The sequence below is a fragment of the Carettochelys insculpta genome, chromosome 16 (assembly GCF_033958435.1).
Source record: "Carettochelys insculpta isolate YL-2023 chromosome 16, ASM3395843v1, whole genome shotgun sequence".
Taxonomy (NCBI): Eukaryota; Metazoa; Chordata; order Testudines; family Carettochelyidae; genus Carettochelys; species Carettochelys insculpta.
The window spans coordinates 4111514-4127823 of NC_134152.1; the positions used below are offsets into that span (position 1 = coordinate 4111514).

Below are 16310 nucleotides of genomic sequence, written 5' to 3' on the forward strand. Positions count from 1 at the left end.
GCGCGTACAGACTAACAGAGCGAGCCCTCTGATGCTTGTGAGTGGGTTGTGTGAAGTTTGTCCGTGCACAGTATGGGAAAGACACCGAAGGCCATACAGGTGGTAAAGGGATTCAGGGTGCACCTCCTGATGGCATTTTTTTCATTGACTGGCTGGATTTCAAAAGGATGTCCCTTTTCATTGGGACACCAGGGTCAGGGGCATTGACGCAGTGAAATGAGCACCCTTCAAGGGCCAGGAGGTGGAAAAATGTATAAGCAATCAAGCTACTCCCCCCCCCACCGCCAATTAATTATATGGAAAGGGTTCTTCTGTGTTTTATAGGCAGTAGTGCTCACTGTACGTTTCTATCCAAGGGCATACGCTGACATCTGGCTGGTTGGTGGGGATGGCCGGTGGAATTTTTCTGTGGCTTTTGTCGTCGCCAGACTTCATCCATGAAGACTCAAAGCCCTAGTGGGTAATGCTCAGTCCACATCAGGCTGTGTCCGATCAAGGCAGAGTTGTCAATTTTGGAATGTTTTAGTCTCAAGGGGCACACTTCATGTTTAAAGACCTAGGGCACCTGTAAAGGTTTCTTTTTCTGGTGACTTGGTCCTGAAGACCTCAGATAGCAGCATGATTTTTAGCTGTCTCTGTTTGCAACTAGCTCAGACGCTTTTGTCGCTCACAGAAGTCTGCAGGCTGGAGAAGCTTAATATAGATCTGTACTTGAGGTCTGACATCTCTCAGCAGTTAGCATTCAGGGCTTCTGCAATTGTGTTCTACATCAGCCTGGGTTTCAGAGGAAACTTGTGTGATTTCAGATAAGCAATCTTTTGATGTTTAAAGCAGAAGAAAAAAAAATCAAAACAGAATTCCTGTTCAAAGACTTGCCTCTGCTTTAGGCGCAATGTAAACATCCTGCTAATGATCACTGACAGTTATTTTTAGAAATGGGCCCAGGGGCTGAATGGTCCTATCCAGATGTGAATTCCTCCACATTTGGAGGGTGGCCAAAGTCCAGGTTTTGGTTCAGGCATGCTCTAGTTTTGTGAGAGCCCGCAGCTGTCTCTGCTCGTTGGGAAAAGTAGTAAATCCGCTCCTCTTACAGAGCTTTGGCACCTCCTGGGAAGCGTTGAAAGCCCAGCTCTTCAGAGCAGTGCAGTACCTAGGCAGACTCCTAGAAATCCTCCGTTTTGTGAATTTAATGCTGGCGAAGATCTGGATGTTCTTGGCACTTGAAGTCAACGTTCCCTCTAATTTTTTCCATCCTTGGGCAGAATAAATTTTGTTGTGCATGCCAAGGCATGAGTGGGTGTGCACCACCCATAGAAGCATACGCTGACTGCCATGGGCGCTGTGTTAATCAGCTGGGTGGCCTCTGAATCTCTCCTGGGCAGCCACCCAAGTGTTCAGTTTGCAGGCAACACTGCCTGAAGTCCTCTGTTCCCACTACATGGAAGATCGACCTGGTCGGGGTTGATCTTCCATGGTTCGACTTCTCATGCCTGATAGGGACGCATGAAATGGAGCTATAGTGCTTGACGGTCCACACCTGTACTCCTCAATATCCCCAGGAGTAAAGGAGGTCGATGGGGGCGAGAAAGGCCAGATAAGTCGATTATAGATAAGTCGATTCCAACTTTGTAGATACGCAATTCTAGCTACCACAGTTGCAATCAGCCTGGCCTTAAACTGGCCCAGCAGTGCCACCTTCCCTCATACTGAACATCCTCCCCTTGTTCTGGCCAGCCGGCCGTCTTTAGGACTGCGCCTTTGTGTTGGGGGGTGTGGGGGACAGAGTTGTCCGATCCTTAAACCCTCAGACTGAGGGATCACCGTTGCGTTCTGTTCCTGCCTTTTGCTGACGCGAGAGCAAATCAGTCGTGCCTCAGTTTCCCCATTCATAGGAGGGCGATAATGGCGGCCTGTGAGAGTGTGGTGGCTGTCGTCAGAGTTGCCACCAGCGTGGTGCTCTGCTCTCTCCAATGTATCACTCGGCTGCGTCCGTGTGTTCCCTCTGTGTGCTGCCCCAGCTCTGCAGATAGCTGACACAGCAGACTCGAAGAGAGCCCCCAATGACCAGAGAGTCTAGTAAGGTGCGAAGGCACGTCGGCCAGGTTTATTGCCGTATTGGATACAATAGTAGTTCCCTGTAGATTTCTGAGTCTAAGTCAGGGCATACTACAAATATGCACCCACGGTCAATGGACTCGGCTCAGTCAGTGGCGGGACTTTCCACTGCCCCCTCGGCCGGACCCAGACCACATCCCAAGATTACATTCTTATACACAGGTACAAACAACTTACACATCACTCCTGACGTACTGAGGTACAGCCCTTCTACGTAGTCAGGTGCCTCCTCCCCCTTTGTACATGTTGGTTTGAACAAAACAACGCTATCCATCATATTATCCTTTTGCCCCTGTCATTGGGATGGATTGGCCTATTCTTTCTTATCTGTGGGATGTTCCGGGGTAGGGAGTTCTGGTAGCATGTACCTACTTCAATATGCTAGGTACATATGTTCATGCACCAGCAACCCGCTTCTTGCCAACTTCTGTGAGTAATGCATTCCTTTAGCTCACAGCTGCACTTTGCTTTCTGTTAGCAAAGTTTTGACCATTACTTTGGTTCAGGCCTAAGGCCTGATACTGGGCCTCTACTTACTACAGTGGCAGCGGCTAGGGCTGCAGCAGAAGCCAAGGGGCTCTTCTGAAGCCGAGATCCTGATTTCATGCAGCTGTGGTAGGAAACAGGGATCTAAGGTAGAGAGCTGCGAATATAGACCCAACCCAAGCTCCTTTCCCATGTGATGGTAGCAACAGCTCTGTAAGCACGTCTTGGGGCTAGTGCAGCTGCCCGAAGTGGGTGTTTCTGCTGCTCTGGGTTTAGCCCGCTGCCACCAAAAACCTCCTTGTTAAGCCCGGATTTTAGCTTGGCCAAGCAGTTCTGTCAGGGCAAACCCTGTAATTATTTTGATTTGTTGTCTTCAAGTTCTGGTGGAAAAACACATCCAGGCCCTGTTCAAGCGGAGAGCTGTGTTTTTAGCCCACGGAATGGAGCTCGCCATCCCCAAGGCACTTGGTGTCCCTTGGTTTGGGTACTAACCTCTAAACCGATGGGTCTGCGGGCACAATGGTTCTGGGTTTCCGACTGTACTCCCACTTCAGGCCGATACCCCCACTCGTCAGAGGGGAGCAGGGTTCCTTTGCAAAGCCAAGTTACGGGGAGGCCAGTCTCTGAACTGGGGGAGGCTTCTTCAGAAGGGGGCCAGAGGCAAAGAGCCTGCAGAATGCCCGTCAGTGGAATGCGTCCTAGCTGCAGCGATGGCAACCTCGGCCTTTTCTAGCAGGTCTTGTCTGAGAACCTCGAAAGGCTGCGAAAGCAACTGTGATGTACAGTCTTGCGCCTGCGTAGCTGTCTCCTCCCCCACCTCTTCTAGCAAGTCTTACGCGTTGGCTAGTGGTTACCCCTGGGATGGGGACTAGAACTTGAGGTGTTTGCGTTGCATTCGTAGAGTCAGTGTTGGAAGAAACCTCAGGAGGTCATCAAGTCCAACCCCCTGCCCAAAGCAGGACCAATCCCACCTAAATCGTCCCAGCCAGGGCTTTGTCAAGGTGGGACGTAGAAATCTCTAGGGATGGAGATTCCACCACCTCTCTAGGCAACGCATTTCAGAGATTCACCACCCTCCCGGTGAAGAAGTTTTTCCTAATATCCAACCTACACCTGTCCCTCTGCAACTTCAGACCATTACTCCTTGTTCTGCCGTCTGTCACCACTGAACACAGCCTCTCTCCATCCTCTTTAGAGCTCCCCTTCAGGAAGTTGAAGGCTGCTATCAAATCACCCCTCCGTCTTCTCTTCTGCAAACTAAATAAGCCCAAATCTCTCAGCCTCTCCTCATAGGTCATGTGCTCCAGCCCCTTAATCGTTTTCATTGCCCTTCCCTGAACCTGCTCCAGCACAGCCACATCCTTTTTATACTGGGGGGGCCCAAAACTGGACACAGTATTCCAGATGTGGCCTCACCAGTGCCGAATAGAGGGGAACAACCACGTCTTTAGATCTGCTTCAAATGCTCTTCCTAATGCACCCCAGTGTGCCGTTAGCTTTCTTGGCTACAGGGGCACACTGTTTACTCATATCCAGCCTTTCATCCACTATAATCCCTAGGCCCCTTTCCACTGTACCGCTGCTGAGCCAGTCGGTCCCCAGCCTATAACAGTGCTTGGGATTCTTCCATCTCAAGTGCAGGACTCTGCACTTCTCCTTGTTGAACCACCTCAGGTTTCTTTTGGCCCAGGTGGCTGTGACCTTGGCAAGTTGCTTTCCTTCTCTGTGTGTCAGTTTCCTCATCTGCAGGACGGGGCTGTGAATACACTTTGAACCTCTCTAGTCCAGCATGATTTTAGTTAGGTGGGTGACCCCTTATCGTGGGCGTGGCCACGTTTCCCGCGGTCCCATGAAGTTTGTTTATAGCCACCAGTTCTGACTCTGTGTTTTGTGCCGTTGTTTAGTTGTGATTTACTCCCAAGCGTCTTCTAAGAGACCAGCAAGCAGTGGAAGAGTGGGTAACGTGTCGACAATATTGAGCTTCTGTGGTTTAGCAAATTCTCTGGTTTGGCCCTGGTCGGGTCCGGAGGGTGTCAGACTAGAGAGGTTCAGCCTGTACTTAGCAGTGGAGTTGATTCTCTGAGGTCCTTGATGGAAGGAATCCGACAGGAACACCATGTGCTCGTTGTAGCTGATTTGACTGTACGGTAAGTAAAACCTCTCTCACCTGCATATGCTGCAATTCGCACACAAAGCATCTGTCACTTCCCACCTCCCTACGGCACTTTAATTACAGGGGTGGCAGTGAGAGCTCCTATTACTAGAGCTGTGTTGTTTTGAGGCGGTGCTGTTTTTTCTGGTGCCTTGTGAAGCAGTGTCATAAATCATGAAACTGAACCTCCCCCGGCACGAATGAACAAAGCACGTTTCAATGCAGTCCCCTGGATTGCTTTTGGTCTTTGCCTGCCTGTTCGTTTGCACAGTCTCTCTCTCACACACGTGAAAGTGGTTGTCCTGACCTTCTCATTAGTCTGGCTAAATTCCACCAGCCAGGCGCTTAGCTGCTGTCAGCGTGGTGCTGATGGATGCTTGGTGGGACTAGGCCCGCGGGGGAGCAGGTCCGATGTGCCCACTTGTCTGTGGTGTGTTTGGGCCTGTCGGGTAAAACGTCCTCCGTTCTTGCTCCTCCAGGTGTGCATGTTGCGCCCATCTCTGGCGTACCCTCTAATGTTTTCCAGCGATGAGCGGAATAAATGTTACGTGCACCAAGGCATGTGCAGGCGTGCACCACCAATACAATCACATGCTCTCTGCTAATCAGCTGAGCAGCTCTTGACCGTCCCCCAGGCAGGCGCCCGAGTGCTCAGCTTAACAGGGAACGCTGCTCATCGCCACGCTACCTGAGGCCAAACTGGGGAAGGTCTAAAATCAGAAGTTTAAATGCCTAAGGTAGAAGTGCTTGCACTTCCCCCGGCTTACTGCTCCCGCTGGCTTGAATAGGATTGGTCGGCGCTCGGCTTCTCTGACCACCAGGTGCCTGAGTCTGACAGGCCTGGCCTTGGATCTAGCAGCATAACGTTAGGCCCCCAGGCTTGCGAGTATTGGCTTGAGTGCGTTGGGGGTAAGGGCAGGTGAGCAGGCACTCTCCTGGGTTGGTGCTTTTAATTGTAGGTGAGTAGCGGTGCTCAGAACAGGACGTGGATTACATGCATCAGAGCAGCATTAAAGCCGTTCGCTCTTCGGTGTAGCTGTCCTGCGGCAGGTGGGTGTGGACACGGAGGAGAATGACCCCTGTGAGATACCACCAACAAAATGGAAGCGAGCGCTTAGCTGATGAGTGCATTGAAGGAGCATGCAGCCATGGCAACAGAGGCATTGCTATGGAGATCTGGGAAGCTTTCAGCGAGAGGGAGATGGCGGCTGCTGTGTCAGTCTGCGTCGTGCTCCTGGCTGGAGCAGAGGCAGGGCTCCTGAGCCCGCCGTAGGTGGCGGCGGTGGTGGCGGTTGTCATGTTGTCTGGAGCCCTTTTGGAAGTGGGGCCTCGGCGTCCCTGCTCAGCACGTTCCGCCTTCGCTCCCCCGGCCGCGTTGCCCTTTGCAGGCGTGCTTCCCGGCCGCAGCTGGGGCCTCAGCTCCTGGCAGTCTGCGAGCTCTGCTTCTGCTGCACAAAGTGGTTAATCTGAGCCTGGAAGATGCCGAATGCAGATCTCCTGGAGAGGCTTCTTCTGCTTCCTGGTTTCTCCTCTCCTCGCCCCCTTGGCTCAGCTCCTGCCCTTTGCACGCCTCAGGAGCTTCCCCTCCCTGTTTCTTCTCCTCCCTTGCTTGGCTTCTCTCCTCTTGCAGCAGACACAGAGCCCCTCTTCCAAACCATGTCTTCCTGCAGAGCCGCTGTTGGTCCTCTCCCTTACTATGTGTTCTGCCCACCAAGGGCAAAGGAGGGCGTCCTCCTCTGGAGGCTGCTCCCCACTGAGAAGAACAGCCTGTTACTGTGGCCAGCTAGTGCAGGTCCCTCCTGTACTTGGCCTGGGCTGGAAGTCCTGGCTCTGAACTCTGCTAAACACCCCTTCGAGGATTGTTATTTCGGCAGTAGCTTGCCCCGGGGGCCTTCTAAGAGATCACTTACACCTGGACACGGTAAATAGAGGCCCCAGGTGGAAAATGCCTGGGATGTTTACAGCTCTGCTGGAATTTCTGCCTCAGTTAGGACAGAGATCCCACTCCGTTCTAAGTGCAGGGGGCCTGGCAAGTGGCAGCTGAGCTGCCACTCCGGGTGACGCCTGGGTCTCGGCGTGAGATCCTGTAAATACTGTAACTCCACCTTAAGTAGGGCCAGCTCCCCTTGACTTGGTGTTGGTGCAGCATGTGGAGTCATACTGCTGTGGGATCAAGGATGCTGCCCTTCCAGAGAGGGAAGGGAGCACGTGGCTTGGAGAGCCGGGGAAGGAGGGTGTCAGATTTTGTTCCTGCAGCATGGCCCCAGTGCTGACCCATGGCTGAGCTGCCTTGCCAGTTCCACTGCTCGCTGTGTGGCCATCCGAGGGCACTAAATGCCTCCCTGTAGGCATCCCCTTAGCCCAGGGGTCAGCATCCAAACTAGCAAGAAGAGCCATTTTTTCCGAATTCAGTAAAAAAACTCCATAATTCAAGAACCGCAGTGCACGTGAATATGAGGCGGTCCTTAATAAACAACGTCAAACCGTGCCTTTTGTAACGCCTGGTTTAAGAACAGCTCACACACAAGGATTTGCAAGGTGATTCATGTTTACTGCAGGAGGCTCACAAACTTTTTACGTATTCTGTTTCCTCACACTTCACTTGTGCGTGTTTGTGCCACTGTCTTCCTGGCTTTCACTCCCGAACCTTCCCTCTCGCTGGAGGCCGCTAGACTCTGAACAGTTTGGTTTTTGAAATCGCTGCCCAGCTGTTCTGCGACTTCGATAAAGCACTTTTCTACATTCGCCGCCCGAGAGCGGCTTTCCCTGTTTCACAATCGCTTGAGTTGTCACACATTCGCCATGTTCCGCTGCTTGGTGATCGCACCCATTCAGTGAGAGTTTTCTTAGTTTGCTTTGTTTGCGTAGCCGCTCCTCTGTGGCTTTTTTTCTGGCATATCCAGCTGGACGCTGCTCTGCAAAAGTAGTGTCTCTTTCGAGAAAATGCCTCTCAACGTTGCATTTTTTGTTGTGGGCGAATTTCTCATTGCAAATGAGGCATAAAGGGAGCCCGGCCAAACTCAATATAAATGTCAAGGATTGGGTCCATTCAGTTTGAAATTCTCTGGTTTCGTCTTCGATTTTCCTCTTTTTTTTTTTTGAAGCCATTTCAACTCCACGTTAATTATGCCAATTTTACTTCATGTTTAACGTGTTTTCTTTCTTAAAATGTGCGTTGCCCTTCACAGCAGGAGCGCCGTAAGCTTCCTTTTGCTTTGCACAATCAAGACTTTTTATTAGCAACACGATCAACACAGAGATGCGGTGTCATATCCCCCAATGAACTGCCCGTATTAAAGGGGGAGTTGTCCACTGTTTCAAGATGAAATCATTTGCTATTTAGCTAGAAGTTATTTATTGAAAAGAATCAGGAGGGTTTTTTTTTTTTAAATTTATTTTACAATTATGCCACTGGGAGCCACAGAGAAGTCCATAAAGAGCCGTGTGCGGCTCTGGAGCTGCAGGTTGCAGGCTACTGTTTTAGCCAGCGTGGAGAGATGTGGCACGATTAACCACTGCTCAGGCGTTAAGCAGTTGGTGTGAGAAGTGCGGGGCCAGGCTGGCTCATCCCAAGCAAAGACCCGAGCCTACTAAACAATGGTTAGTGCTCCAGGTCTACAGGGCTTCCGTAATATTCCCAGCCAGGCTTCTGTGGAACTGCTCAACTTGAATGCAGCTCAGTGCTGCGATCTTGTGCCGTTTCCCTCTCCTGAGCCCACCTTCTCTTCTTTTCTGTGTCTGCTGAGCAGCCGTTAGAGAGTCCTGAGAGGCTGGGGGGTGGGTGACTTTCTTAGAGTACAGCAAAGAGCAGTCGCTTGTTACAGCGAGGTTTCCTTTTTCTGCCCCTTGTCCAGATACAGCACAAAGAACCCTTCTCTGCAGTCGGAGACGGTTCATTACAAGAGGGGGGGGAGCCAGCAATTCTCTCTGCCTTCCTTCAAGATTGATTTCTCAGACTGGAAAGATGATGAGGTAAGAGTCTCCTTGGGTTTCCCTCTTCTCCAAACCCCTATTGTTCCTGAAACACTGGGCCCTGTTTGCTTAACTTCCTGCCTTGTAGCTGGAAAATTACCAGGCACAGCTGCCATGACATGATCCATCAGGAGGGCGGGGATGTATGTGGCCGGGGCTGGGGGCGGGGGTGAAGGGCCCTGGGATAAAAGGGTCTAAAACATGCAAAAAAAAAAAAAAAAAAAAGGGGGGGGGGTGCGGCAGCAGATGGGGTGGGTTGGACTGCCTGTTGCGGTCTTAGACACTGGGAGCAGCACAAACTCGGCTGCAGCTCTCGGGGGGGCGCAAGGGTGGTGTCATTTCCAAAGGAAGCAGCGTGTTTTTCAGCCCCTCTTGAGGCAACGCTCGCGTTCTCCCACCTGAGCCGGAGCTCTGGAACGTAAAGCCCCTTCGGAGAGGCCTTTCGGGCCTGATCGTAGAATCATAGAGCAATAGAGCTGGAAGAGACCTAAAAGGCCATCAAGTCCAGCCCCCTGCCCAAGGCAGGATCAAACCCATCGGATTAGCCCAGCCAGGGCTTTGTCGAGGCAAGACTTAAACACCTCCAGGGATGGAGACTCCACTACTTCCCTGGGTAGATCATTGCAATGCTTCACCACCCTCCTAGTGAAAAAGTTTTTTCCTGATGTTCAACCTGGACCTTCCCAACCACGACTTGAGACCACTGATGCCGTGTCTGGTCACACGGCGCCTATACGTGTCTGCTGCCCACAGCAAATGTCGTAACCCACGTGGTTGACATGGGAGCTTCTTTTTAGAGAGCGTCTCTGGGTCACATCATTGACTTTCTTGACCCTCTCAAAAGAGGTCAGAATCGTCTGTGTAGGAATCTGATACCTTTGTGTGTCTCTCTCTCATGGCTGGAAAAAAAAGAGGGAACAGAGAACAGAAGGAGGAGGAGCCAAAATTTAATTCTTACCTACATTTCTGTAGGCCAACCCCACCTGGCTAAGGAGGTTAACCCTTTTACTCAGACTGCTCCCATGATCATGACAGCCACTTAGCATGGGTGCGGCCAAGTTTCCTGTGATACCATCAAGTTGGTTTCCAGCCACCAGTCCTGGCTCTCAGCCTTCTGTGCTGTTATTTAGCTGCAATTTACCCCAAATGTCCTCTAAGAGCCCAGTAAGCGGTGGAAGTGTTGGCAATGCTGCTAAATAACATTGAGCTCTGGTAGTTTGGCAAATTGTCTCATTTGGTGCCAGTCAGGTCCCAAGGGTCCTGGGCTAGAGAGGTTCAACCTGTGCTCTGAAATGCAGCGAGCTCTGTCTGTGATCAAACAGCAGCGTACACTTCAGCCTTGTAGCCTGCTTGCCAGCTGGGCTAGCGGTTTGTCAGAAGCCATGTTCATGCTTTCGCCTGCTGCCATGCTTGTGGGTGATGTAGCCCCTGGCCGGATGATGGACTGGGAAGCAAGGTTCCCTGGGGTGGTTGGTTGGGTGTGTTGGTTCGTTGGCAAACTGTAGTAAGAGGCTTGCCTGTCGGAGTGTCTTCTGTGCATCCAGGAGTGAAGGTGGAGTGCAACCTCTGGGAGAGGGTTTTCAGACAGGGCGCTAATCCAGACAGCAAGGCAAAAGTCGGACTGGGCCGTGCTTTCCCCACCAAATGTGCAAAAGTGCAGCTGTGCTCTTGAAGAGGCGCAGGAAGGAAAGCAGGAACCTAAGAGCTGCCTTGAGGAACACCTTAATCAATTGCCTTTGTTAAGTTTGGACGGCTTGGAGTGAGACGCGGTAGCATGGAAGTGGCCCGGGGAGGGAGGGAGCCTATCCCTGCAGATATCGCAGTGTTTGGAAGGCGAGCTGAGGCTGGGAGAGTTGGCAGTCGCAAGACCGTTAATGCCAGCAGGTCTGAACTGTTACACAATAGCGTCCTTATGCAGTTAAGATCGGAAAGTTTTTCTAGGAAGGCTGCAAATAAATATTTCCTAGAGCATTTGGCCTTTGCAGCGATGCAAGTGAAAGGAGCAACGCAAGGGTCATAGCTTCCCAGTTTTCTGTTCTCCCACACCCTCTGCAACGTAACTAAGGTTGGGTCTAAACTGCAAAATTGGGATGACGCAAGCCAGTTCTCCTGCCTCTAGTTGCGCGAGTGTCTGTGTTTAGCTTTGTCTCCCTCTAATATAAGTGCCCCATGACACCAACAGAGTAACACCGTCTCCCCAAGCATCATAGAGCCATGGCTGCTGTACCTAGGTCAGTGCAATGTGAGTGTAGATGTTGCGTTACTTATGTCGACCTTCACTGGCCTCCAGCAGCTGTCCCACAATGCTCCATGCAGACTGCTGTGGTCATCCTTGTGAGCTCGGCTTGCCCAGGACTCATGGAGACCTGCCACGTTGCAGAAGTTGATCCTAAAATGAGTTGAATGGACGTTTGTCACAGCTCGCTCGAGCTGCTTGTTGGCTTATTTGTTTTCATAGTTAAATGAACCTCCCATCTTTAACTGACTCGAAGCGGGGACAGAAATGTTGCAAGGTACATGGGTTCTGCACAGGATCTGAGCGGGGGAACCAGACAACCGGAGTGAAAAATTGGGACGGGGTCAGGCGAAGCCCCAAATATCAGGACTGTCCCTATAAACTCAGGCTGTGTGGTCCCCTGGGGAGTGGTTAGGAAGACCTGGGGAAGCGGGAGCCTTAACGCAGTTCGTAAGGTCCTTAACTCCGTGTCATGCGCTCTGGGTACGTGCTGCACTGCAGGGCTGCTCCAGGCAGGTCGGGCTTCGGTATCAGATTTGGAGAAGCTCCAGAGCTTTCATCAGGGAGAGAGACAAGAGATGCAATCTTTAAGGCACTTTAATCTACTGCCAGGTATGCCTGTTACCAGCCAAGGCGCAGTCTGTGGCACACAGTGCCACCCAGTGGCTGAACATTACAATACAATTTTTGTATTCTCCCTCAGCCTGGTACATAAACCCAGCGAGCAGAGCCAGCGTGCAGCCAGCAGGGTTGCTAGTCTCCTGTCCCCAGCTCAGCGTCCTTGTCCTGTTCAAATTGCCCAGCACCAGGGCAAGGCAGGAGACCGCCTACATCTAGGCTCTTTTGGGCACCAGCCTGTCTCTTAAAGGAGCAGTACATTCCTTCTTGGAGCCTGGAAACGAGGGATGGAGCCAGAGTTTCCCTGTGAGCTGAGCACTTGAGCAGACATCTGCCGCCCAGCTGATGAGCACAGCCGTCAGTCTGTGTTTCTACTGGTGGTGTGCATTTGCGCATGCCTTGGTGCACGTAACAAAATTTATTCCGCAAATGGCTGGAGGAAAAAAATAGAGGGAACCCTGCATGGGGCACCAGTTCCTTGGGATTAAAGGGTGGTTTTTATATAAACACCAAGCACACAGGATCGCCTTTCACGTGTCTGAAAGTACAGCACGACTCCCTGTGTGCATGGCAGTGGGCAGAACTGAGGCTGTTTTGCCTTGAGAATTCCTACGCTTAGGGGGATTTGTTTTTTAAAGGTGAGACCAATTTCTGTCCTGCTTACTGCCCCTAAAGCCCAACGATCTTCTCCTCACTAATGATGACAACGAAGATCAGAGGATGGTTCTGCTTGAACTAGCTCTGCAGGGTTTGACCCATCCGTTTCCCCGTCTTTAATTTGCAAACTCGTATGTCTTCCTTTTGAGCCAACGTAATCTTAGGCACAGCCAATGCAAACAGGCCCCAGCAGCTGCTGCTGTTGAAGTTAGCCCTCGTGTCTGCCAGTAACTCGGTTGCTCTCGAATGTGGTTTGACAGATGATCTCATTCCAGGACCTTGGTTAGTTCAGTCTTAAATGGATGCCTACCTAGCTAGGGTTAATAGGTGTAGCGGTCAATTGTGGAAGAACTTCGTACGTGAAAGCTTAGGGGTGATGAAGCACGCACCCCCCATGCCATGTCTAATCAGGCAGGAGCAAGTCTCAGGGAGACTGGTAAGCGGTGGCATGGTAGCAGAACAATTTGTAGAAAGAGAGAAGAGGAAGGGCACAAACATGCAACAATCTTGTATAATGAGATGTGGTAAACACACAAGCAGGGTTAAAGAGCAATAACTGACAGCGAAGGAAGTACCGTAGGTGGTAACGAGCGACCTAGCGGAAGTGTATAATGAGGCAGAAAAACTGTAGATAACCAACACCGAAATCAATGCAGTTTGGGCCTCGCTGATGAGCCATGGCACCGGTGCCTTGGAAGACTAGGGGATCGCCACTCATCCGCAGCTAACCAGGGTCCCCAGCTTGCCGAAGGGACGTGCGATGTCTCTTTCCTGTCCTGCTTTTGCTTTTTGGTTAAGGGTTTATTGCTAAAGCCGGTCAGGGCAATAAATGGCTTGTGGGTAATGGGTATCTTGTCAGCCTGTTTTGTACTCAGAGAACTTTTGACTGCAACAGCAGGTTGCCATTAAAGAGTTGATGTTGTCCGGCGTTGGCAAACTGAGGTCCAGGACCTATTGAATTGTGGCAGCCTGGAGATTTTTTTCTCGTTGTCGGCTACATTGTCAGCGCCTGCTGAAGAAGCTGCAGTAAGAATCTGCCGTGCAGTGGTTGTAAAATGTAGCGTTTGTGCTTCTGAACTGACGTTTTGCACCACCGTGTCCAGTACCTTTGTCACTGGCCACGGGTGACAAACAGGACACCGTGGTGTGGCGATTCCGGCCTCTGGAGTCAGAGGCGGCTCTTGGAGCCTTTAAATGTGGCTCCTTGGAGCTGCGCACGTGGAACACCCTCCCGCCCAGTCCGTCCACATGCCCCACTGCTTGGTGGGACGTGAACGTGGCGGAAGTGGCTCTGGTGAGGTGTCAGCATTCAGCTTGCAAGGGGACAGGGTGCCTGTTCCCGGAGGAGGAGAAGGGCGTTTATTTAGAGCTGGGGCAGGGGCGTGTCGTGAACACGGAAGGCCGACAGCCAGAAGCGTGCCGACCCTTGAATGACTATCGGACGCCGCTGGTTTCATTCTGCGCAGATGTGTGCTTTGTCTCTAGTCCTGTGCAATTCCAGGCATCGGAGTTCGAGGCTTGGCATTCAGTGTGGGGAGAACTATCCAGGTCCATTTTTATCCTGTTGGAAAGAGCCGCCAGATCTTTCCCCAGTGTATGCCGTTTTCCAGCCCCCCTCTCCCTCCCTGTTGCCGGCTTTAATTTGCTCCATTGGAGCAGCTCCACACCTAGGACCCAAATGTAGGGGTGTGTAAGGCTGTGTCTGTACTGCGAGCCATAGGTGTGATTCCCCGTGTACGAACTCCTGCCAGTTCTCATCAAGCTAGTGCCAGTATAACTAGCAGCACAGCACGGATAGCCCCTGTGGAGGCAGGTCCGAGGCAGACCTTCTTGGAACCAGCGGGTGTGAATTTAGCATGCCTCAGCCGTTGTTCTGCTGCCTGTACCTGGACTACGCATCTCTTTATACTCAGTTAGCAAGAACAGGGGAACGACAGCCCAGGCTCACAGTGTAGATCAGAGGTTCCCAACCTTGTCGTTAACACGGCATGCTTCAGTGAGGTAGACAATTCCACGGCATGTCCGCTTTTCTCAGCCAAATCGATGGCTCAGAAGTGTCGTGTTTGCTTACTGCAGAGGTTTGCAGCGTGGCAAGGCAGACAACAAGCAAAATGAGGATCCAAGTACATTCATGTTTCAGGTCGGCCACACTAGGGATGTTGAGTAAACCAGCAACCACTGACGGCAGCTCCCCTCCCTGCCAGGCCATTGGAGCCGGGACATGGCATTTAAACCTTCTCCCAGTTCCAGCAGGCCCTTGCGCAGCCGAGAGTGGGGGTGGGTTCCCGCCAGCTTGTTTGTGCTGGGAAGCAGCATTCCAGCTACCGTCCAGCATGAGCGGGGTCCCAAAGGGTCGGCATTTCCCCTAATGGTGGCTCTGCAAAGAGCCAACACGGGGGAAATTGACGAACCCGACACCAGCTGGGACTCAGGCGGCCTTGGGTTGTCAGTTTCCCTGCAAAGAGCCTCGGTGAGGGGAGATGGATGAAATGTCAGGGCGCACTCGACCAGTTCTCACAGTGCGTCAGAGTGCAGCAGCGCACGGGCTGGAAACCACTGGTGCAGATGTCACACAAGGCACTGCTTTCAGTTGCCAGCGCTAGTGCTGAGGTCCCAACAGGCAGCTACCAGCTGGAGGTGACTTTTGAAAGCAGCATATTGCCCAAACCAGCCCTTTCCAGTTCTGGCTGCAGGTGGAGTTGATTAGTTGCTAGGAAACTTCAATTGGGCATCAGTGGCGTGCGTTTTGCCCGGTGGGTTTGATAAAGGTGACCTGCAAAGAGGAAAAGCTGCTGCACGTGAGGTGGTTTTGCTGATTGTTGATGTATAAAGGTGGCCTGGAAGGAATTGTCTGTGAATTTGGTTTTCCTTAGGAATCTTGGGTCCTCATTCTGTTGTTATGGTGGTTGGTGTTGGAGGGTTCATTGCATCCTTCAGAGATCCGGGTCAGGGGCTTTCTTAGGGTCCCAGGGAGAGTGTGTGTGTGTGGTCTTTGGTGATCAGCTTGAAGTTCAGAGCGAGAACTCTTGATCTGCAGATTGGAACGCGGCTGTGGCATTTTCCTGTGTCCATGAGAGCCTGGCTGACGTCGCCGGGTCAGATCCCCAGTGCCCATCTGGCAGCAGCCGGGCCTTACATGTGTGTGAAATCTCTGGGTCAGAGATAGTGTTTGGGTGGTATGGTGAGTTGCGTGCTGTCATTATATGTTCCTATTTTCTGAGCTGTGGAGGGCTCAGAGAGGTGGGGCAGCGTCTCTTCCTGGAAACCTCTGGGGTGGTCCTGAGCGGGAGAGAAACCCTGGCTTAGTGCCTGCCTGCAGCTACAGAGAGCTCACTAGCGAACGGACTGCTTGAAGCAGAGGAGCCGATGTAGGAGTTGAAGCAGGAGATCTGGTGCTGGGGTTCTAGATGGCTCCAGAAATGAATCCTGGGTTGTCATCTCTCCTGGCAGCTCTCGGTACTATAAGGTTCCATTGTCGGTGATTTGCAAAATTCTGTGAGTGCCGTGTGACACCAGGCAATGGACGCTTTGGGGCCTACGCCGTGCGCTCTCAGGCGAGGCTTCAAATGGTCACTGCCCACTGCTGTTCCTGCCCTGCCCTGCCCTGTGTGCAGCGTGGCAGGAGAGAGAGATCCAGGCACGGTGTTTCAAGGGAGCTTGGAGTTAAGCGGGAGCAGGTTCTGTTACTGACCTGCTGCATGCTAGCCTGACGGCAAGGCCTGCACGTGGGCCGGTGGGCTTCTTCTGTGGCATAGGCAGGGTCACTAGTTTACCAGCTGACGAACAGCTGGAAATCACAAGAGCGCCTTTGGGTGTGTGAGCTGGTGGGAAGCAAATGCTGTGTAAATCCAAATTGCTGTGGTTGCTTTGCCTTTGGGTCACCGTTCCGATGCTGAATATATTCATCTCTTCCTTCTGGAAGAGCCGCCTTTTCTACGCCTGGTCCGGATTTGTTGTTCATTGACTGTGGGACTGGCAAAACACACACCCACCCACCCACCTCCCACCATAGGCAGTGCCAGGGGAGGGGTCCCTCTGTCCTGCTCCACAAGGCTTCAGCTCTACCCAGCCGCC

General features: G+C 52.0%; 1 protein-coding gene across 4 annotated transcripts in view; it reads left to right on the forward strand.

Annotated features, from left to right (window-relative positions):
- The window catches only part of MGRN1 (mahogunin ring finger 1), a 61436-nt gene that overhangs the window by 16787 nt on the left and 28339 nt on the right, over positions 1–16310 (forward strand). For all 4 annotated transcript variants that reach the window (XM_075010416.1, XM_075010417.1, XM_075010418.1 and 1 more), the window contains exon 5: positions 8608–8725. In XM_075010416.1, the coding sequence (XP_074866517.1) occupies positions 8608–8725 (118 nt within the window). The remainder of the gene's footprint in view (positions 1–8607; positions 8726–16310) is intronic.